At 45.3% G+C, this 24,237-nt stretch overlaps 1 protein-coding gene across 2 annotated transcripts in view; it reads right to left on the bottom strand.

Moving 5' to 3' along the window:
- Positions 1-23,044, bottom strand: part of TRIM67 (tripartite motif containing 67) — a 57,135-nt gene extending 34,091 nt beyond the window's left edge. For both annotated transcript variants that reach the window (XM_060642804.3, XM_060642805.3), the window contains exon 1: positions 18,785-23,044. In XM_060642804.3, the coding sequence (XP_060498787.1) occupies positions 18,785-19,828 (1,044 nt within the window). In that variant the 5' untranslated portion in view covers positions 19,829-23,044. The remainder of the gene's footprint in view (positions 1-18,784) is intronic.
- Positions 23,045-24,237: the final 1,193 nt, after the last annotated feature.

Here is a 24,237-nt window from a genome sequence, read left to right as displayed (position 1 = left end):
AGCCTGCTTCAGATTCTGTGTCTCCCTCTCTCTCTGCACCGCCACCCCCCTCAAAAATAAATAACATTAAAAAATTTCTTTTTAATATAGCAACATGATGCCTGGAGTCAGTCCCTTTACTAGCCATGGGCTCTTGGGCAAGTCTTCGCTCTTCTATAGAATCTATATGTTGTGGATTACAGCACCTACTTCTGACTTGTGACAATTAAAATTGAAAAACATATCACACCCTGTGCCTTTTTTTTTCTTCCTCCCCTTGGGTCATCCACCCCTCCTTCTACGATTGCCTTCTTCCTCCATCCTCTACTTTCCATGCTGTTGACTTCAATGCAATGGATCTGACAGGAGTCAGAACAGCTTAAGGCAAGGCAAGTATTCGAGTGAGGGGGACAGGAAAGGAAGACAGAGACAGTGGGAGGAATTGCTTCTTAAATACAAGTGCTGACAATTGCTTCTTAAAGACAAGATCGTGGCTTTATATATTCAGGGAGAAATAAGAAATACATCCCTAATGTGTTTTAGTATTTGTATAGGACTTTATTTTAAAGGAAATAACAGGCTAAAAAATAACATGCAAAGATATATATGAATGACCACTACATTTGTAAAATTTGTGATACAAATTTATACACAATCTAAATTTTCAGGAATAATGATTAGATAAATGGTGCTTTATCCAGGTAACTGAATACTCAGCATCCATTAAGATGCCAAATATATTTCTATTTTGACATAGAACAATCTCTGTGATAGAATGTTCAGTAGAAAGAAGAACATTACACCAAAAAACACATATAAAAAATCTCATTAAAAAATTATATATATAGGGGTGCCTGGGTGGCTCAGTTGGTTAAGCGTCCGACTTTGGCTCAGGTCATGATCTCACGGTTCGTGGGTTCGAGCCCCGCATGGGCTCTGTGCTGACAGCTCAGAGCCCGGAGCCTGTTTCAGATTCTGTGTCTCCCTCTCTCGCTCTCTGCCCCTCCCCCACTCGTGCTCTGTCTCTGTCTCAAAAATAAATAAACATTAAAAAATATTTTTAAAAATTATATATATAAATAAGTAGTGTGTGTGTATACATGGTATATACCGTGTGTGTGTGCGTGTGTGTGTGTGTGTGTGTGTGTGTGTGTATACTGTATCTATCTATCCAGCCACTATTAAGGTAACTATATACGTGTGTGTGTGTGTCACACACATTGTAAGTTGTAAAGGTACAGGTGATTTTTCACATTTTTCTTTGCATCTTTGTATTTTCTGAATGTTTTAAACAATGAGTGTTATTCTTCTTTTTCAATCAGAAAAAACAATAAAGCTATTTGTTTCAAAAAAATAACGTGACTAAGATCTCATTTGAAATCTCCACCACTAAGCAATTTTAGAACGAAAACTAACAGCCCCATGTTCTTTCCCCCAAATACCTTCTAATGCAGGATTTAAATGTGAGAACAATGTCTTGATGCAGCAATAATACATATGTATTGTTGCTGCTTTTATTTCTGTATTGTAATTCCAGAGTAGCTAACATACAGTGTTAAGCGATGATATTTCTTTGCTGTAATCCTGGATGGTTAATACTTTCAATATAGTTACTTCTGGTGATTATCGTGAGGACTCATGGGAAAATGGTAAGGCTGAAAAGGCTCCCATGAAGCCACCTTCCCCTCCATCCCTTCTCCTACTCTTTGCCCAGAGTCTTCAGACACCTGTAGATGTTCAGCACTGCCACCTAATACCCTTGGTCCCTCCCTTACCACAGGACCTTCATTACCCCTGACCCACAACTGGAGTCTAAACCCCCACGGCCCTTAGTGAGCCTGGTCTCTGCAACGTCAGGAGCAAAGCCAGTCAATGTGGCTGAATATTGTCACAGGGTTTTAGGAAACAGTTGGTTTGACCTGCTTGGATTTGTAACTTCTGCCTCTCGATTGCCAGCTCTTTTTTTGTTTCGTTTCTCCGTCCAGGTTGATTTATGAATGTTATTGTGTGCCATGGGTTGAACTGTGTCCCACAAAACTTCCTATATTGAAGTCCTAATCTCCAGTATCTCAGAATGTGACTTATTTGGGCTGAGGGTCATTGCAGATGTAATTAGTTAAGTAAAAAAAAAAAAAAAAAAAAAAATGAAGTAACAGTGGTGTAGGGTGACCCCTTATCGGATGTGACTGATGTCTTTATAAAAAGGGGAAGTTTGGGGAGGTCTGGGTGGCTCAGTCGGTTAAGCGTCCAACTTGTGATTTTGGCTCAGGTCATGATCTTAAGGGTTCATGAGTTCGAGCACCATATAGGGCTCTTTGCTGACAGTGTGGAGCCTGTTTGGGATTCTCTCTCTCCTTCTCTCTCTCTGCAGCGCCCCCCCCCCCACTTCAAAATAAGTAAATAAACTTAAAAAGCGAGGGAGGGGAGTTTGGATACTGAGACACACACACACACACACACACACACACACACACACACACGGAAAATGGTACGTGAAACTGGGAGTTCATGGCCACAAGCCGAGGAAACACACCGAAGTAGGAAAGAGGCCTGGGCTGCGTTCCTTCCCTAGAGCTTTCAGAGGGGGCGTGGCCCTGCTGGCACCTTGATCTCTGACTTCTGACCTCCAGTACTGGGAGAGAATAAATTGTGGTGGTTTTAAGTCACCCTTTGTGACAATTTGTTTCAGCGGCCCTAACAAGGGGCCATGATGTATACTCCTTTTACCTATCTATCTAACCATGTATTCTTTCATATGTATTCACCGCATGGGATCATATCGCACGTCCTCAGTCTCCACATCATAAATACAAGTAATGAGTTAAAGGGAAGGCAGGACAAGTTCCTCGTACCTTCAGGAAAGAAGTCAAGGACCGCAAGGAATGAGTGCCTCAAAGGTATGATAGGGACCTTTACTTACTTCATCTCATTTCATCCCACACCAGCCTTTCAAGTGGAGGGAAACTGAGGCAGGAGAGCCATTAAACACTAACCCAAAGACACAGCTCTGAAGTGATCCTAGATCTTTTGATTTCAATTCAAATCCTTCCCATGACTTCAGCCAGCGAAGGACCAGAAGGTCGGTTCCGACGATCCTGGGATAGATCTCTCTAGATATCCATTTTATGCGATGGTGTGAAGTGGTCCCGCCAGAGGACCGACTCTGGAAGATGGACCCACTGCCGTTTCACACCACACTTGACCCTGACAATAATACCGCGACAATGATGATAATAGTGGCTTTCCTTTATTGAACACCTACCAGGGCGTGTGCACTGCCTTAGTTTCTTAAAGTGCATTATCTCATTTAGTACAAGGTCATTCCCTGGCAAGTGATGGAGCTAATATTACACTGTATATTAATTACACTGGAATTAAAATTTTAAAACTTAATGACAAAAGCGATGTAGCAATGCTAACATCTAGGAAAAATCCACCAACATTTCCAGCTAGCTTCTGTCATGCCATGAGATCAGCTCACTGTTTCCGATACCACTTCCATATATAACGAGACAAGGGAGTGCCATGCCAGCAAGTGTGGATGGCTCTTTTCAATAGGGGGACCAGAAAAATGCAAAATCCCTCCTCCCCTCATTTTCCATACCATTGGCTGGAATGCCCCTCCTTCATGAATCACTCTGTTTCGTGATTCACCACGGATTCATAAGGATTCCACTGGAATAGTCATTTGTGGCATTGCTCTTAAAACACATTTTGGTATTGTCACTATTCCTTTATTAAATAAATGTTTCTCATAGCCTACTGGGTGCCAGCACTCTGCTGGGTACTGTGAATACAAAGATAAATAAGACAGTTCTTGCTGTCAAGATGTTCAAAGTACAGTGTTATTTATGCATGTGATGTATAAAGTTGGTTAAATAAGGACAGACACCTGGTAAGTCTCTGTTAGCTGCAAGACCCCATCGATACGTATAAATAAGGAAAGTCTAATCGAGATGGGATTTTATTTTTAAAGCTGTCTGGAGTATTACAATGAGTATTACTTGTTATAATAAAGACTCGTCTCTGTAATAAATTACTTCTCGGAGTAATAAAGACTCTGAGAGGACCCTATTGGCAGAAAAGTAAAATTGGGCACAGCCATGACCATGAAGACCGGCCAGAGAGCAGACAGTAATTCAGATCATGTGTGGGTGGTACCAAACAAGCCTGGGATAGGATGTCGGGCCCACAGACCCCACGGGACCAGAATCCTGACTTTGCCAATGCACAAAAAAACATTTACTGAGCAAAGGCAAGGGGACCTTTTTATGGCCCAGTAACCCAAACTGCTTCATTAGGATCAGGCCAACTGTCATCACTGGTAACCATTAATAGAATTGTTTTTGTGAGAATCACGTTTGATGAGAATTGAGAGTTTTCTTTCCATGGTCAAATTACGGAAAATACCATTTGCCTTTTTGTTGGGACACCTCCTTCCTTTTCACCCCTCCAAATTCTTCCAGTTCTCTGAAACTCAACTGCACCTCCCCCTTTTCTCACAGCCCTCCCTAATGTCTCTGCTGGTATGACTCCCTACTCTGAGCCCGTTCATTCTTAGGTTGGTTCCATGCACTTTCAGCACAAGTTACTCGTGCTCTGGAGTTGTTCTTTATCTTTTGTGCCTCAGTGGAGAGATGAGCCCTCCTGTCTATCTAATGACCAATCCAAAATCACCCTATTAATCAGCCCTTGGGTCCAGTCCCTTTTATCGCCTCCTTTCTCCTGTGAATCTCTTTTCTCATCCAGCTCTCTCACTTCTTCTTTTCCTCCTCCTCTTCCTTCTTCTTTTCCTTCTCCTTCTTCTTCTCCTCTTCCTTTTCTTCTTCTTTCTTCTTCTTGTTCTTCTTCTTCTCTTTCTCCTTCTCCTCCTTCTTCTTCTCCTTCTTCTTCTCTTCCTTCTCCTCCTCCTTCTTCTCTTTCTCCTTCTTCTTCTCCTTTTGTTTCCTCTCTTCCCTCCCCTAACCCATTAACCGAGCAAAGCAAGTTGAAATGTTCACAGATTTTTGTTACCAGGTTTTACTGGCAAACAGGGTAAATATAACACCTGGGGAAATGATGAAAAATTACAAGAATCTTCTAAAGGATTATACCCAAGCTATTCCTGTTCTCCATTGAAATTGAAATAAAGCTAATGTTTAACCTTTCTTAGCCTCTCAAGCTAGATGTCCCCTTAAATGCAGCTGCTGGAATCCAATTACCCTCATTATTCTTTTACCACTCCAGATCCAGTATGTTTTCAGTAAGTCTCAGGTGCTAAAAAAATGGGTAACTGAGGATCCCTTGTTTGTTTGTTTTTTTAAAATCAGGAATGGCATCATATTTCTCAATGTCCCTTTGCTTCAAATGGATATATGTTAAGCCCTGGCTTACTCTACCATAAAACATTCTTCTTAACACCTCACACATTGCTGTACGTCTAAGTTCCTTCTTTCTTTCTTGACTGATAAAACTCACACTCATCATTCATAACATTAGCTCAAAGATCTTGTCTTCAGTCTCCCCCTTACTACTCTTTTCCCCCTCCCCGTTTGAAACTCTAGGCAGAATTAACTGCCTTTTCCTCTCTGTTCCCTCACTGGCTTATTCACATTTAAAATATGGCACTTGTTCCACTTAAAAAAAATTTATTTATTTACTTAGAGCACAAGAGAGCACAGGTGAGGGAGGGGCGGAGAGAGGGAGACCGAGAATCCCAAGGAGGCTCCTCACTGTCAGTGCAGAGCCCGATGTGGGGCTAGATCTCACCAACCGTGGGGTCATGCATGACCTGAGCTGAAATCAAGAGCTGGATGCTCAACCCACTGAGCCACCCAGGCACCCCATCTGTTCTACTGTTTAATATTAATTCTATGCACATAAGGTTGTGCATAGAACAACATTATCAAATGATCCTTCTTCTCCAGTTGGCGCTGAGCTCTCCTGTGGCCTGTTTTATGCGTATCCCCAGTCCCCAGCACAGCCTGTGAATTACAGTAGGTGCCCAACAAATGCTTATCCAATGGAATGTTTTGATTAGATAATACAGAGCCATGAAATGATGTTTGTTGTCATTCATATGCTAGAGGAAACATGAATAGACTCAGGAACGAAAGCTACCTTAACTGTGCAATGTTAACTCATAACATTATTTGGGCTCCATTACACAGATTCCATCACCACCACCATCATGATACCTGGCAAACTCTAAAGGAGCAAGAAACGTGACAGATAACAGCATGAATCCTTCCTGCTTTACCCAGGTGGCCCTGAGACCTGTGTACCTAAACTGAAAAGAAGCTTTGGGCACCAGAGGGGCCTGTGTAACTTCCCATGAAGCATATGAAGTGGAAATCACTCGAGGAAATATTTAAATTTTTTTTTAATCCTGTTGGAATACACTTTTCTGTGGGTCTCACACATTTCTGCAAGTCTGACCATGAAGTACTGATTACTCCTTTTTTCTGGACAGTCTTTCCAAGAATGTTTGTAGAGACAACAATCTTGGAAACTAGACAGCTGTTTCTCTCTGGAGCAAAGTGCCCCATGATAACTGCCCTTTATAAAAGATTTGGGCTCTCTAAGTTCACGCTTCCTGTCTTGTGATGCAACCTACTATGCGTGCAGGTGGATCTGGCCCTCTGCATACAACCCAGGGTGAATGGAGGCTCAGGGAATTGGCACAGATATACTGATTGATACTCTGACTACTGCTACTGCTGGGAGTGATAAATTGTTCTTCATCTCTGCCTCGAGTCTCATGTCTTCTGCCTTCATGCATGAAATTGTAGTAACTGGATTCGAGAGCTTGTACATAGGCTAAAATTTCAAACGTCTCACAGTTCCTGACACTACTACTCCCAGCAGGATCTTCTTGACTTTAGTGCCCTGGCTTGCCCCTTTGTGCATCTTCGTATTCCCTAAAAGCTACGGGTGTGGCCCCTGCTAGATTGGACTGTAAGGAGGACACACATTCATCAGTGATAAGCTGCAAATACTTGGAAAGGAAGCCAGTTTGAGAGGTAGTAATCACACCCTCCAAACAAGCCAATGGTATATGGTGTTGTTCCCATGAAGAATGTGAAATAGGGTGAATGATCTATTGTCTAGAGCAGGCAGTCGTTTTGGAGTCTCTTTATTACATAGGACTGAAAGGGAGCAGCCACATGTCCCAGTGACTGGGAAGATCCCTGTTCCCTGAACTGAATGTTTTCAAGCAGCATTTCTTTAGCAGTGACTGAGCACTGCTCAGAAGTAGGGTACTATCTTAATGAGGTTTCTTATTCTTTTTGGTTTGATTCAAGTAGGCCACTGTTTGCTTCTTTATTAATCTATTTCAAAAGGTTTAAGGCAGTTTGCAAGGGGCTATAGAATTCAATAGTGCATCACTTAAACGAGAGAAAAAGAAGGGTGAGGACATAAATGGAGCCAGAAATAAAGCTTGGAATCCGTAACATAATTAAATCTATTATGTATGTATCAAATATTTGGCTCTAGACATTTTAACAGCTGAAGAGAAAAGGGAACCTGATTAGTTACATAATCTAAAGTGATCATTAGATTAAAAAAAGGGAAACTTCTGCACCCCAAAAGTTGCGTTGAAGGAGGCATGTGACAATCACTACAGGAAAGTACAAAGCTCCACTGGGATCCTTCTCCCATCCAGAACAAAATCCTAAGCCACTGAGGACAGACAGCAACTCCTGTCCTTCTACCTCATTGCTCTGAATAAGGTGAAGACCTCTTATGGCTGGAGAAAGGGAAAGAGAAAAACCCTATGTTTCTGGGACTTATGCAGAAAACAGTCATGGGTCCAGACTATTTGAAGCTTCCTACTGCTGGAGAAGGGACAAGAAACTAAGAAAATGCAGAGGAAATCTGGAAATAAGCTTATCAGTTGACAGGACACGGTCTAGGAAAGAATCAGCGAGTTTGAAGAATAGTCAATAGAAATTATTGAAACCATAACACAAAGAGACAAGAAAAACGATTAAAGAACAAAGAACAGAGCATCCAAGAACTGTGGGATGATATCAAACAATCTAACATATATGTTATTGGAACTCCTAAAGGACAAGAGAGGGGCTCCTGGGTGGCTCAGTCAGATGGGCATTCGACTTTGGCTCAGGTCATGATCTCACAGCTCATGAGTTCAAGCACCACATCAGGCTCTGTGCTGACAGCTCGGAGCTTGGAACCTGCTTTGGATTCTGTGTTCTCCTTCTCTCTCTGCCCCTCCCCTGCTTGTACTCTGTTTCTTTGTCTCTCAAAAATGAATAAATGGTAAAAAAAAAAAAAATTTTAAAAAAAGGACAAGAGAGAGAGAGCAGAGCAAAAGAATTATCTAAAGAGACAATATAAGAGAATTTTCCCAAAATAATAAAAGACATCAGACCACAACTCCAAGAAGCTCAGAGAATTCCAAGTGGGACACGAATATATAAACTTCTCTCCATCACTGCTGCCTCTCTCCCAATTAAAGTAGCCCAAACTACTGCAATCACCTCCAATTTGTCTTCCTGCCTCTATTCTTGTCCCCCTACTATGCATTTTGCAAACAGCAGTCAAAAATGATATTTAAAAAAAACATCACTTCCAAGCTTGAAGGTCTCTGGCAGTCTCCCACTGCATTCATTTACCATAAAATCCAACCTGTTTCCTGTGGCCTGCCAGGTCCTGTGTCCTCCAGACCCTGCCTATCTTTCTGCTTCTGCCACTTATTCATCTTTCTTATACTCCAAACACAGGGGCCCATTTCTGTCCTATGAACACACTGGGCACCTTCCACCTCTGGTTCTTGGTTCTTGTTTTCCCTATGAAATATGCTACTTTCAGAACTGGGCAGGGCTGGCCACATCTCATCTGGTTTTCAAGTCTTGCTTTTTCCATCTTCCCCTCAAAGAAGTCCACCAAGTTTTTTTTTTTTTTATCACATTATTTTACTTCCATCTTAGTGGATATCAGATAGTTTCTGATATCCACTAAGAAATAATCTAATATTAGAAATTTATTGGGGCACCTGGGTGGCTCAGTCGGTTAAGCGTCCGACTTCGGCTCAGGTCATGATCTTGCGGTTCGTGAGTTCAAGCCCCGCGTCAGGCTCTGTGCTGACAGCTCAGAGCCCGGAGCCTGTTTCAGATTCTGTGTCTCCCTCTCTCTCTCTGACCCTCCCCCGTTCATGTTCTGTCTCTCTCTGTCTCAAAAATAAATAAAAGCGTTGAAAAAAAATTAAAAAAAAAGAAAAATTTATTTGTACACTTGTTGATCTTCCTTCTCTTGGGACTACATTTATGCTCTTTGTGAGAAGAGAGCACACCCTTCTGTAGCCTTGGTGTTTAGAATGGTGCCTGGTATGATTTAGACATTCACAATCTACTTGTTGATTGAAGAAGTAATTAGTTGAATTGAAGAATAAATACTTATTAGAGACATAAGCTCAGAAAAAGGACTTAATGGTCAAGAGGCACCCACCAGCTTTTAGTTATCCATAGTTAAGTACTAGAGATCACTTTTAGTTATGTGGGTATACCGCTCAGCTGATAGGCAAAGTCAACCATATGGCAACACATAATTCATTGAATGATGATAAGCCACAGTTTTCATTTTAAGAGGCTTCTCATTTCTGATTATTCATATTTTATTGGTTTCCAGCCTTTATTACTACCACCCAGAATCCAACAATTAATAAGAATTAAGAGATTGGACAACATTTGCTTACATTTCTTAACACAGCCTTGACCTCATTTTAAAAAACTATGTACTGTCTGTGGGTGCCTGGGTGGCTCGGTAGGTTAAGCATCTGACTCTTGGTTTCAGGTCAGGTCATGATTTTACTGTTCATGGGATGGAGCCCCCTGTTGGGCTCTGTGCTGTCAGCACAGAGCCTTCTTGGGATTCTCTGCCTCTCTCATTCTCTCTCTCTTTCTCTCTCTCCAAATAAATAAATAAATAAATAACAAACATAAAAAAACCAACAACTATGTATTGTCTGGGGTGCCTGGGTGGCTCAGTTGGTTGAACATCGGACTCTTGATTTCAGCTCAGGTCATGATCCCAGCGTTGTGGGATCAAGCCCCAAGTTGGGCTCTGCACTGAGCATGAAGCCTGCTTAAAATTCTCTCTTTCTCTCTCTCACTCTCTCTCTCTCTCTCTCTTTCTCTCCCTCTGACCCTCCCCCACTTGCACTCACTCTCTAAAAAATAAAATATATATATATATATATATATATATATCTTAAAACAAACAAACAAACAAAAACAATGTCCTGTCCAAACAGATTTTTCAAATGACATGTGACCAAGGACCAGTCTTCTGGCAGGTGCCAGTATTCCATTCTGTTATCTCTGTCACTTAGACCTCTTCTACACTCTTGAGCTCACTAGCCCCACCTCACCGTTCCTGTCCCTTCTGGACCATTCCCTACTCTCTCCTCCAAACCACTTAACCCCTCTGTAGCCACCTGGAAAATAAAGAGGCGGTGCTATGTGATCTGTTACATTCCCTCCAGCCCTCAAATTCTTTCATCCTATTTATTCTAAACAGGATGCTTTGTCTCCTCCACATCCTTTTATTTCCATTTTATTTAATGCTGCCCCATTGCAGTTGAATGGAAGAGAGGCCATGCCCAATCTCTGTCCCTACTTTTTAGAATATTTCTTCCATTCACAATTACTCTCTCAGTGATGCCATACACGTGTTTTTGTTCAGATACATACACAGCATTCTGTTACATTTTTGTAGTTAATCAAAAGGTACAATGAAGAGATTGAAAGGATCATCTTTTTACGAAATCATTTCACAACTTGCTGTGCAACAATAGCAAGCCCCTGGGCCTCAAGTTCCTCATCCGCAAAATGAGGAGGCTGGAATTCACCACGTCTGCCGGAAACAGTCTATTCTAGGAATGAAAAACTTAAAATCCTGCACAGCTCTTGCTTTGCAAGAGGAAATTGCAAGTAGGGAAGGGTGAATTCATACCCCCCCCCCCCATCTCTGCCTGGATTTTCCCTTGCCCCTTAGGTTCCATGGTTTTGATACTTCCAAACTCCACCATTCCCTGGGCAGGCCCTTCAAACCTGGCTAAAGAGTGGATAAAGACTCTCTTTGCTTCTTCACAGAACAACTAAGTCATCAACCCAAAGGAAATCCAGAGATACAAACAGTAAATCCATTTCTGTTCAATCCCAGGGAAGCAGCAAAGAGCATTTGTCCAGCGTTCTCTTCTCCTGTGATACCTACGCTTGAGCCCAGGAAGGCTCAGCTTTGCACACGCCTCCACCCCTCAGAGATTCCTGCCCCTCCGGGCCAGGTGTTCTTCGAACACTGAAATGTCTCCCAGCACCCAGAATTTGCTGAACCTAAGATTCTGTTTGGTGCCAGAGTAATTAAGGCTCTCTGGTTCAATCTGCTTAGACTCCCTAGAGTCCGCTTACTGAGTATCAGCTTCAGGCTTGAGGGGGCACCCCACTTCTCAAATGACTTGCACAGTTAGAATGATGGGCCCAGTGCCCTGAAGCCCAGAAAGCATTTCCATCAGGGTTTTTAAAACTTTGAAGTACACACAAATCAACACGGGATGTTGTTAACATTCAAATCTGGAGTCATTAAGACTGTGGCATTTCCAACAAGCTCCTGGGTATTGCCATTGCTGCTTGCTGCTCAGCAGACCACACTGTGGTCGCAGGTCCTTGTCCAGAGGTCAGCACGCTTTTTTCCACAAAGGACCAGATGGTAAATAGTTTCGGCTCTGCAAGCCACAGGTCTCTGTTGGAGCCACTCAACTCTCCCCAACAGTAACTGTAGCCAAATGCAGCCATGGGCAATATGTAAACCAACAAGCATGGCTCAGTTCCAGTAAAAGTTTATTCACAAAAACAGATGGTGGGCTACAGTTTGTCAACCCTCTCCCTAGTCTGCCTCAGAGAGGAAGAGATAAGCTCCCCTCTGGAATATTCCACGTTGTTGACATCCACAGCTAAAGTCCCATCACCATGAATATCCACCCACCATAAATATCCATCCATACCTCCCAGTGCAGGCTAAAAAGACAACACCTCAGCCATGGAATGACTACCATAGCACACAGTATGAAATCTATTTATCACTAGCAATGTCCTTTCACATTCTTTGAGGTCTTCCTAAATTTTAAGTACTCCTATCTCTATAAACAGCCTTCAAGGAAAGCAGTTCAAGCTTATGGATTTTTGCCGTCTTCTCTGAAACCCACTTCTGTTTTCCAAATGTGTGGAGTGATGAGGAAAGCATATATTTCAAAGGTTGTTAACACAAGGGTTCTTTCGAGTAATTGTTCTGAAATCACCAACCTGCTTGGGATTAAATCCAAGAAAAGAGCAGGACTATAGCCCAGGTGTCTTTGAAGACAGTGGTGATGTGAACATGGAGGGTGGTTTGAGAGGACGTGGTGGTCTCTAGTTATCAGAGGGAACTCATGTTTCCAGAAATCTAAACAGATTAGCCATTGGTTCTTAGCCGGCCTGGGGCATATGGAACAGAAGCCAGCCTACAGTACATTTCTCAGAACTTTAGAGTTGGTGAAAGATTCAGCTTCTCGAAAATCCAGACTTTCTGGGGTGCCGGGGTGCCTGGGTGCCTCAGTTGGTTAAGTGTCTGACTTTGGCTCATGGTTCGTGAGTTCGAGCCCCGGGGGGGCTCTGTGCTGACAGCTGGGAACCTGGAGCTTGCTTCAGATTCTGTGTCTCCCCTCTCTCTCTGCCCCTCCCCTGCTTGCGCATGCTCCTTTTTTTTTTTTTTTTTAATCCAGACTTTCCCTCAGATTGCACATGTTTCCATGCCACATGCTCTGATGACACTGATGCATTTTCACTCAGTAGCAGTTGGCTTAGAACAGGCAGCTCAGCTCTTGTGCAGCAATCAGCTATAGAGTAATAGAACTCAGACCTCCCCAAAGGATTTTGCTAAGCACTTCTCTCTACTGAACTCTTTCTCCCCACCCAACCCCACCCTAAAGTGCCGTAGGTGGGCCCTCAAGGCCTGGTCTTTTCATAGGCCTTCAAGATCAAGAGGGCTATTTGGACAACAGCCATGCAGATCAAACCAAGTTTTGAGAGAAGGCAGATCCCCAACTAGTAGTTAGGGATCTAAAATTCTACATGTGGGGGCGCCTGGGTGGCTCAGTCAGTTGAGTGTCCGACTTCAGCTCAGGTCATGATCTCGCCGTCTGTGAGTTCGGCCCCACGTCGGGCTCTGTGCTGACAGCTCAGAGCCTGGAGCCTGTTTCGGATTCTGTGTCTCCCTCTCTCTCTGCCCCTCCCCCGCTCACGCTCTGTCTCTCTGTCTCTGAAAAATGAATAAACCTTAAAAAAATTTTTAAAATTCTACATATGGTAAAACCTTGGTTTGCAAGCATAATTTGTTCCAGAAATCTGCTTGTAATCCAAAGCACTCATATATCAATGTGAATTTCAAGAGCCATTGGCTCAGTTGTGATCATGTGACATTCAGCATCACATACAACTCGTATTGCAAGATGTTGCTCTCTTATCAAGTTAAAATTTATTAAAAATGTTTGCTCATCTTGCGGAACACTCGCAGAACAAGTTACTCGCAATCCAAGATTTTACTGTATTTGTAATCTTCTTTTTAAAAATAATTCTATCAATAATGTGATGCAAATAGCAAGTAGTAATTACTAGACACAAAATAATCCACCTTTTTCCTGCCCCACCATGGTCCCTCTCTACATGACTTTTTTATTATTTACATAATTTTTTCTCTTGGGATAAAATAAGTATAACCTTTATGAAAGGTAATTTGGTAACATTAATCAAATATCTTTTTTTTATATATAGGATTTCTTTAAAAAAATTTTTTTATTTGGTAACATTAATCAAATATCTTTTTTTTTTATATAGGATTTCTTTAAAAAATTTTTTTAGTGTTTATTTTTGAGAGAGACAGAGCATGAGTGGGGGAGGGGCAGAGAGAGAGGGAGACGGAATGCGAAGCAGGCTTCAGGTTCTGAGCTGTCAGCACAGAGCCTGATGTGGGGCTTGAACTCACAAGCTGTGCAATCATGACCTGAGCTGAAGTCGGACACTCAATGGACTGAGCCACCCAGGCGCCCCACATTAATCAAATATCTTAAAGCCAGTATGTTTTCACATAGTAACTCCACGTTTAGAAATGTAACGTAAGGAAATAATTAAGAGTATAGGCATAGATTTAAATAATTAAGAGTATAGGCATAGACTGAAAACAACCTAAAGTCCAGCACTAAGGTGTGGCTCAAGTAAAATACTAAATCTTTATGCAGCAATAGCGTGCTGTATCAAAAACGATGTACATTAATTGACAGAAAAGATATTTATATTGTATGATGAATGAAAAAAGGACACAAAATAAATGTATGATAGAATTCTACAAGGAAAACCTAAAACATTAGAAATTTTTTTTTCTCTCCAAATTGGGATTTAGGGCTATTTCTTTTCTTACAATTCTAGATTTGTAATTCTAAGTCTTAACAATGAGCATTGGTCACTTGTGTTATAAAATTCTGCCGATATTCAAATAAGTGTACTAATGATCATAGTTCAGCTACAATGACATGTTCTGCCTTTGTTATTTATGTGTTATTTCTTTTAATGGAGGAAGCCTTTACACTCGGGCTTTAAAGGCTAAAAGCCTTTCCTTATCCCTTTTATAAAAATAAAATCAGGTAGGAACAGGGTGCTGAGAAGTCAAGTGCCCTCTGGCAGAACCTCAAGACATGAAAGTAACCTGAAGTCTTGTTTTCCCTGAGATTTCTAGGCCTCGTCATCCCTTCCTTTGCTCTTGTGAAGTGCTGACTCATTAGGAACAGTAATCCTGGGGTCTCAACGAGATTTTGTTTTAATACTCTCTTATTTTCCCGGGATCTTCAAAGGCTTCTAAAGAAGGGTTCATCTAGCATTTTATACCTCAGTTCAGGAATCAACTTCTACCGATAATAATTTAGCATTGACCATTGGCACCCAGTAGGAGTTACAGATGGACTTGTTGATAATCCATGACGTGTCTGTCTAGGGAAGAGACACAGCTTTCAACAATCCTGGCTTCAGGAAAATTAGAATTCCATATTCAATACGCAGAAAGACAAAAGCTCTCCTAGAAAGCTTCCCTTCCTTTGTCCTATCTTTCCCCACACATTGTTTCTTTACATCAACGTGTCTTTCAAAGGATGAACACTTTTCTGGAAGAATCATCTAAAAAGTGCTACAATAGCCAAGATATGGAAACAACCTAAACATTCATCAATAGATGAATGGATAAAGAAGAGGCGCTCTCTCTCTCTCTCTCTCTCTCTCTCATTACTGAGCCATAAAAAAGAACGATATCTTGCCACCTGTGACAACATGGATGGACCTTGAGGTTATTGTGCTAAGTGAAATAAGTCAGAGAAAGAGAAATACCACATGATTTCACTTATAAGTGGAATCTAAAAAAAAAAAAAAAAGACAAACAAATAGACAAAACAACACCCACACTGATAGATACAGAGAACAGAGTGGTGGTGGCCAGAGGGAAAGGGGTTCAAAAGGGGGGTGGTGTGAATGGGTGAAGAAGATCAAGACACACAAACTTTCAGTTATACAAAACCCAAGTCATGGGGATGCAATGTACAGCATGGGGAATACAGTCAATAACATTGTATTAAGTTTCTACGGGGACAGGTGGAGATGAGACCTATTATGGTGGTCAGTTTTCGCAATGTATATAAATGTCCAATCACTAACTTGTACATGTGAAGCTAATAGAATATTGTATGTCAAGTATACTTCAATACATAAAAATGTGTTGAGCCAACACCTGAAGTTTTTACACTGTTTTCAAAAGGTGATAATCAATCTCGTTTTAAAATAGATTTCAGTGTCACTTACATTTCTCTTTGCTAAAGAGTCACTAATTAGATGGCAAGCTCTGGTCATGCTTGGGAGGAATTAGAGCAGGGCTTAAATGAAGGCTTCTGCAGTCACAGGAGTGTTAGGGAAATGTTTCCGTCCCAAGTCTAGTTCTGGTAGGGCAGCAAGCCTTTGTCATGGCGGCTGGGATTTTTGGATGATAACAACAACAGAAACTTTAAGTTTTACTGAAGAACTTAAACTGCCCCAGTGGGACTGTGAAATTGAGTGTTCCAGTTTCTCTTTCAAAGGTAGCTACCAGGGCACCTGGGGGGCTCAGTCGGTTGAGCGCCCAACTCTTGATATCAGCTCAGTTCGTGATCTTGAGGACGGATGTGGGATCCAGCCCTGTGATGGGCTCTGTGTTGACAGTGTGGAGCCTGCTGAGAGTCTCTCTCTCTCTCTCTCTCTCTCTCTCTCTCTCTCTCTCCCTCTCTCTCTGCACCACCCCCCCCTCCCCCGCCAAATAAATAAATAAACTTAAAAAAAAGCTACTCTCACAGTGGAGGTCTACATGCCTGACCACAAAGCAAGACCAAACGTTCCAACTGTGCTTCCTCATTTATCTTTTCCTTTGATTCCATGCCCTTCAGTGAGCTGCTCATCATAAGCACTCAATAATTTTCCTTTCTTTAGAAAACCAGTACCTGCTGAAAGAGAACAGGAGAACTTCTATTCATTCTTGGAAATGGGGTTTCACAAAAGTATCTCCCATCATTCCTTCTGGATTTGTGAAGCTGTGATTTCCCTGAAGCTGTGGCATTACATACAGCACTGACACACCAGATTCTGCATAGTTGTGTTTTCCATAGATAACTTTCCCAGTCTGTTGAGCAAATGTCACGTGTGCTTTCCGTATTTTCTCATAACTGTGCATTGTTGGTTGAGGTTAGAAATGTTATAAAAGTGCTGTGGACATCAAGGAAAGGATGACTAATGATTTTTTCTGCAAGAACCAAGAGGCTCTGGAAACCATAGCTCATTATCTAACTCACTTTTCCTGGCAAGAGTCTTAATGTCTTTTAAGACTGCACATTCATCTGGGGGAGCCTGGGTGGCTCGATCGGTTAAGCATCTGACTCTTGATTTCAATTCAGGTCATGATCTCACGGTCTGTGGGTTTGAGCCCATGTCAGGCTCTACACGGATAGTGCAGAGCCTGCTTGGGATTCTCTCTCTCTCTCCATCTCTCTCTCTCTCTGCCCCTCCCCCACTCACAGCCTCTTTCTCCCTGTCAAAATAAATAAATTTTTTAAAAAGATTTTTAAAATAAATAAATTTAAAAAAATTTTTTAAAAGATTAATTAAAAAAAAATCTCAATTCATGTTGGTTTCCACTCTTCACTAAGTCTAAAGATTTGGGTGGCAATACCTAGAATTATTTCTAGCCTTCAAGACTGTGAAAATTTAACAACTTGTGACATCTGAATGTGAACCTATACTTCTTGTCTTGGTAACTGATCACAACCTCTTTGCAAAAGTTTTATTTGTGACATGATGTCTCTTCTGCAAATTTCCATCTCCAAGGGGGATTTCTAAAGTTTTCCCCATTCCTTTTCTAATTTTCTGATTTGAAAATGTTAAATTACAATAATAGCACACTCATTGTAGCAGATGAAATTATATAGTTAATAGTTACTTATTGTGACTATAATAAATTTATAATAGGAATAGGTTAGTCCCTTCTCTCACATATGCTACATTTTCTGTCCATTTCCAGTTGGATGATACAAGGTAACCATGGCAAATTGATTAATTTCCTGTGTCTTTCCTCCTCAAGCAGAATACATAATTCTGTTGGGACCTTAAGACCTCCTGCTTCTTTGTGGAGTGAGAATTTACTGGAAAGAGGATATTGAATGATAAGTGTCCAAATTTGCAGGTGTAGTTGGGGTCATCCAACAGGGACTCTAACTCTGCCAGACCAGAATCACTGACCTTCGGTGCCCCTGAGTCCAGCTGCTTGGCTTGGCCTTTGGATAGGAAATTAAGGTCAATGTTCATTAGAAGAGTTGGACCCACTCTTGCCTGGGGGCCTGAACAAGGGCATGACCTGATTTTGAGGATTCTCTTGCCCAGTGTCAGATAGGAAGACACATTGGCAACCGTGAACTGGCACTTAGAGGCTGTTCCATTTTCACTTGGGAGGTGGCACCCCCAGGCCAGTCGCAGGGGAAGAAGGTTTGCAGCAGCTTGCAGAGGGAAGGGTGGCTTGCTCTGCAGGGCCACCACACTCCCACCAGCATGAGTGACAGAGTCCCAGGAAGAGAAAGTCTCTGGGGGAAAATGATGCTCCTTTCTTAAGAGGGCGCACCGCCAAATTCTCAAAGCCCATGAGCAATTATATCTTCCCTCTTGGCTGAGATACATTCTGGGGGTAGAAAGTGCTAGAGACTCCTTGAAACAGTAGGCAAATTTCTGTTCTGGTAGCAGAGGGGAGTTCTGCTCTGTAGGAAATAGTGTGTCCCTTCACTGAGGGCTCGGAAAGAATCCTCCCTGCCTTGCAATTTCCTGCAAGCAGGTGGGAACATCTGTACTTAAAAAATCTTTTTCCATGGAGGAAGAGGGCCCTGGATGCCATAAAACCGAAGGGGCCGTCAGGGTAATTTATTAGTCAACTTTGGGAATGAAAAAAACCCTGTTTCTGCATTATGGGTGCCCTTTGTGTAGAATCATACAGTCTCAGGGGAAGGGCACCGAGTAAGTCCTCTTTCCCTGCCTTTCCCATTCTGACACCCAATTCAGAGTACTTGGATTCATTTAAGTGTTTGTCAAATGATTGATGAGGGAATGAGGGAGTGAACAAAGTAATCCCTGCCTCTGCCAACTCTCCAGGGAAGAGACCAGGAGCCTTTCTCCTCCCACCCTCTTTGCACCCGTGATCCCACGCTAGCGCACCCTGCACTCACCTTGTGCTGTTTCCACATGGCTCCCAGCGGCTTCACCTCGTGCTTGCCATGACGGCCCTCCTCCAGGCACAGATAGCACACCGGGGTTCTGCAGCTCACGCAGTACATGCTGTAGTTCTCCATTTCGTGTTCGGGGCACGTAGGGAACTTGCGGGCGGCGCTGCCCCCCGCCGCTCCAGCCCCCGCGCCCCCCGGACTCTTGCAGCCGCCACCTCCGCTGGGGGCGCCCTGGGCAGCGCCCGGGGATGCTGAGGCTGCCTCCGCCGGCGCGGGTGGCGGCGGCGGCTGCACCAGGCGATGCTTAGCGAAGGGTCCCCGGGATGGATGGCATTTGAGCTGGCAAGCAGCGCAGTAGAGGACGTCGCACTGCTCGCATAGCGTGGCAGCCGGCTCCGGCGGGGTGCGGTCGCACAACTGGCAGATGGCCACTGCAGAGGCTGCGGACGCCCCCTGCGTGGCCCCGCGGCCCTGCTGGTACCGCTGCACGATGGCCTCGAGCAGCCGGTTGCGCTGGAAGCCGCGCAGGCCTCGGTGGTCCAGGGAAGCGCTGCGGTGGCACTGCGGGCACGTGATGGAGCTTGAAGAGGACGAGGACAGCGAAGAGCAGGCGGCACCCCGGGCCGCGGCGGCCGAGGAGCCTGGCGGCGCGGGCACCATGGGCAGCACGCGAACCCCGTTGGGGGACTTGAGGCTCGGCGTGTAGGAACCATAACCGCTGTCTGTCTCGCTGTACAAGCTCAGCTTGTCCGCGTGGTCCCCGCCACCGCCCGCACCGCCGCCCAGGCCGCCAGCTGCGCTCCCGCCTCCGCCGCTGCAGGCCGGGCCAGCCGCCGCGTCGTGGTCCAGAGGGGGTGCCGCGGCGGCGCCGGCGGGTAGCCCCGAGCCCCGGGAGTGCAGGAGCGGCTGGGGCAGGTGCGGCTCACCGTCCGGGGTCTGCACGGCGATGGTACGAGCGCAAGGAAGGCAGACGTTGTGGGAACAGGGCAAGATGATGGGCTCCCGAAACAGGGAGCCGCACACGGGGCACTTCAGCTCCTCCTCCATCGCGGCGCGAACAGACCGAGGTGCTCAGGGTGGGAGATGGAACGGCCCAAGCTCCAGAGACAGGCGGAGGAGGGGACCAAGCGTGGTCAGCACCGGAGAGACTGCAGGCGAGGGCATTACACAGGCATGACCACTTCACAGCCTGGGGGCACGCCCCTCTCTGTGTCCTGGCGCCACCGCCCTAGGACGACTGGGGGCAAGAGAAGGGAAGGGGTCCTCACCTCCTGCCCGCGGGGCTCCTGCGCCAGCGGCTTCAACCTGCGGCCAGAGTCCAGAGTCAGTCCGCTGCCCTCGCGATGGCCTGTGAGGAGCTCTAGGTGATGAATCAGCACTAGCGCCGCCGCCGGCTGCAGCGCGCGTCTCCTATGCACATCAGGAGCAGCGGCCAGGCTGCCGTTTCCTAGCTGTCCTGTTTCAACCCCTCGGCTCCAGTGGGCAGCTGCCCAGGGGCTCCCTTTTGCCCCTGTCCTGCCCCAATCGGAGCGATCAGTAGGCGAGAAGGCGGGTGAGCAGGCCCCTTGGCCGTGGGGCTGGGTTCAGCACCACGAGGCGACGGACAGCGCCCAGAGCTCAAAGTGCCGCCCCAGCTCCTGGAGCGCAGACTGAGAGGCGGCCACCTGCCGTGCCGGGTCGCTGCGCCAGCGACTGTCTCGGTGGGGCCCAGCAGGCTCGGAGACCTTCTCTCGCCTCCCTCCCTGGTGGCTGCTGGTGCGAACCAAATGCGCCCTGGGGCTTTTCCCCTCCGCGGCAAGGATTGACCCGCTGATCTGGTTTGCTGCTGCTGCTGCTGCGGCGGCGGAGCCTCTGACCTTGGCCGCGCGACGCTGCAGCCGGCGGGCGGAGGGCGAGCGCCCCGCTGGCTCGGGAATCCCCTCCCCGCCTTCCTGCCGCCGCCGCCGCCGCTTCCTCCTCCCTGCGCGGCGCGCTGAGGAGTTGTAATTTCCAGAGCAGGAGTAGTGGGGGGCGGGGGGAGCCGAGGAGGCGTCAGCTCAGCGAATAAGGGCTCGCCTTTTGCTGCTAGGGGAGTCAGGGGGCAATTTTAAGGGTTTCGCGGAGAGGATCATTGTTAATAACAATCTATTATTTGGATGGAGATTGCATCTTAAATTAGTACAACGCCCTGCCCCGCCCCGCCCCTGCCATCATCTCTCTTGCCCACTACCGCGCTCCCACCCACCGCCGTAAAAGGGTAGAAAGGGACCTAAAAAGCCAGTTGTTTACAAATGAATAGGTAGCATAGTTTGACAGGCGCTTCCTAAATCTAGGATAGAGCAAAAAATGCAAGTCACAAAATGTCGGATAGCCTGAAGTCAAAGGGTGAGTGAGGTGTTATTTATGCATTGAACCCCAAGCCATTTTCTCTCTTGCTTTCAACCGAGAGCGCTCATCCGCGGTCGATGTCAGTCGTCCATACAGACTGAGCGAGGACACGAGATGGGATTTGTAAATTGGGACTTCATGGCGAAGCGCGAAAACGAGCCGCGTTAGGCCCCGTGGCCCTCGGAACCGAGCACCCGGGGCCCAGCCCTACCCTGCTGCGCGTGGGGCGGTGCGGGGCCGGCGGGAATTCAGCGAGCAGGGATGGTAGTTTTATGAATGGGGAGATCTCCACGCCAGCCACGAGCTAAGCGAACAGCCTCCCACCCGCGGCCCTGGCTGTTTCGACTGCTCCGCTGTTCTCTCTCAGCTGCCGAGGGAAGCGCGGTGGGGGGAGGCCGAGGGCTTGGTGGGTGGGGATAGGCAGAAGGTAGGGCTCGCCACGCGGCAGGCTCTGCCTACGGAAGTGTCAGCAGCCTTGAAACAGACACACATTGGGAAATCGTTTGTTTAAAAGCGACATGAATAGTGAAGTCACGCCTCCCCCGGTCTCAGATTTTCCCGGACTCCAAACAAAGACAAGATAGGCGCCACAGAGCAAAGCGTGGAGGCTCAGCGCCTGCGGGTCACCGGGTGAGGGGGCTGAGCTGGCTGACGGGTCACAGCAGGAAAAGGCTGCAGCCCTGCGGCTTGGTGCCTTAGGGACAGGGATTACTCGCGGGTACACCGCTGGGGCAGCGGGGTGGCGATACACTCTCTGCAGTACTCCTTGTGGCCCCGCCTGGAACTTTGGGATTGTTGGCCCTTTAACTAACTGATCAGTCGTCCTATCTTGAGCAGCTTGCTTAAGCTTTCCTAGTCTCGGATCCCACCTCTGTCAGATGGGTCAAATTATGTATTCGAGCTAAATGAAGTAATCCTAAATGCAAATTGCATAGCCTCCTTCTGCTTTGAAATCCTAGGACTTTTCAGTTCTGTTTTGTCCACTATTGAGCAGCCTGCTTCCGGTTTGTCTTAAGGTTGAAGAGCAGTCCAACCTAGTGCCAGATAGAGCACCCCAGCAGTAAGAGACCTGACTTGACTTCCCTTCAGCGACAGGGAGCTTAGAACGATTATTTAACCAGGTATCAGTCTCCCCAGGCAGGAGATGGTGACAAGTCTGTCCTCCTCTGCCTTCTGTAGATAAAGCCACAATGAGCTGGATCCTGCCTGCAACGCTTTGATAAGCCTTCAAGGAAGTTGCTACAGTATCAGGTCGTGGATGGTTGGCATGAGCATAGGTAGATCTGTGACTGAATGCACTTGAAGATGCATTTCTGGTGATTTTAGCATTGTCATTGCTCAGTCCAGCCCAGCCCAGCCCAGCCCTGCTTCCTGGTGACTACAAAGAAAGTAATAACCTCTTATGGTTCTTTTGTGAGCAGCCCCTCCTCCCCCACCAAGCAGTCATAACCCTGAGACCTAATCTACTTTGTTATTTTCAGACCCAGGTAAACTGGTTGGGGGCGGTGTGAGGATGGCTGCTGGAGGGGCATGCAAATCTTACCCTACAGAGGACCCACCATTTCAATAACTCTGTCACTCAGGTTGAGCATGAATTTGTTTCTCTTGGGAAGGAAGCTCATGTAATACATCAGGAATGTACGCCTGTGAGTGTATACCATAGGCCCCACCGACTCAATTCCATGACCTAAATCAGCCTAGCCTTCTACTGCGTGTTGCTAAGGCATTGCTCACTTGGGAGATTGGTATTCTCTAGCTGCTTCAGATGAGCTCATGTGATACAACCAGTTCCAATACTTCACTCTATAGAACCATAATTACTAATAATTGTCAACAATTATCTATCAAAAGGCCTCTTTCAGCCCCAACTGTGCCATGTGCATAGGTGTGTAGAAAAGTCTTTAGTATCTCTGATCCTACTTCGATTATAAAATTTAAGGATAGGATTCATTGAACTTTAAATTTCCTTTTGTTTCTAAAAGGCTCTGTATATTAGTTATTATTAATAATATATCCCATTTCATAAAAATGACTCATGAAGAAATTTGATCCCAGGATTGAATGCCCTATCCAGTTTTTCAAGTCACTAGTATATTATCAAAGGCTGGGCCACTGGGGCACCTGGGTGGCTCTATTGGTTGGGCAACCTACTCTTGTTTTCAGCTCAAGTCATGATCTCATGGTTCATGAGTTCAAGCCCCACATCGGGCTCCATAGCTGGCAGCTTGGAGCCTGCTTCGGATTCTGTCTCTCTCCCTCTCTCTCTCTGTCTCTTAGCTATTTGTGCTATCTCTGTCTCTCTCAAAATAAATTAATAAACTTAAAAAAAAAGTTAGGACCATGTAGAGGGTGAGGCAAGTAGGGCTGGGAGGTCCAAGATCAAGACACGGGCAGATTTGGTATCTGGTGATAGCTCCCATGCTCATGTGCAGACTGTAACCTTCTCTCTTTGCATCCTTACATGTAAGTGGGGAGAGCAAGCTATCACTTCTTTTTTTTATGTTTTTATTTTTGAGAGAGACAGAGTGCGGGTGGGGGAGGGGCCGAGAGAGAGAGAGAGAGAGAGAGAGAGAGACACAGAATCCGAAGCAGGCTCCAGGCTCCGAGCTATCGGCACAGCACCTGACGTGGGCTCGAACTCACAGATTGTGATATCATGACCAGAGCCGAAGTCAGATGCTTAACCGACTAAGCCACCCAGGCACCCCTCACATCTTTTCTTATAGGGGTACTAATCCCACTCATGAGGGCTCCACCCTCACCACCAAACTACCTCCCAAAGGTCCTGCCTTCTGATACCATCACATTGGGGGTTAGGATTTCAATATATGAATTTTGAGGGGATACACACTCAGTCCATAGCACAATGTGAAAGTATATTCTCACATATAATCTCATTTAATCTTCACAAACAACTTTGGGAAGTACAGGTCACCACATTTCCTAAACTTTATGATATACATATCTTTTTTTTAGTGTCAACTTAAAAAAATTTTTTTTCAATGTTGATTTATTTTTGAGAGTGGGTGGGAGAGGCAGAGAGAGAGGGAGACAGAGGATCTGAAGCAGGCTCTGTACTGACAGCAGAG

The sequence above is a fragment of the Panthera onca genome, chromosome D2, assembly GCF_046562875.1.
Source record: "Panthera onca isolate mPanOnc1 chromosome D2, mPanOnc1 haplotype 2, whole genome shotgun sequence".
Taxonomy (NCBI): domain Eukaryota; kingdom Metazoa; phylum Chordata; class Mammalia; order Carnivora; family Felidae; genus Panthera; species Panthera onca.
This window is presented reverse-complemented; position numbering and strand designations above follow the sequence as displayed.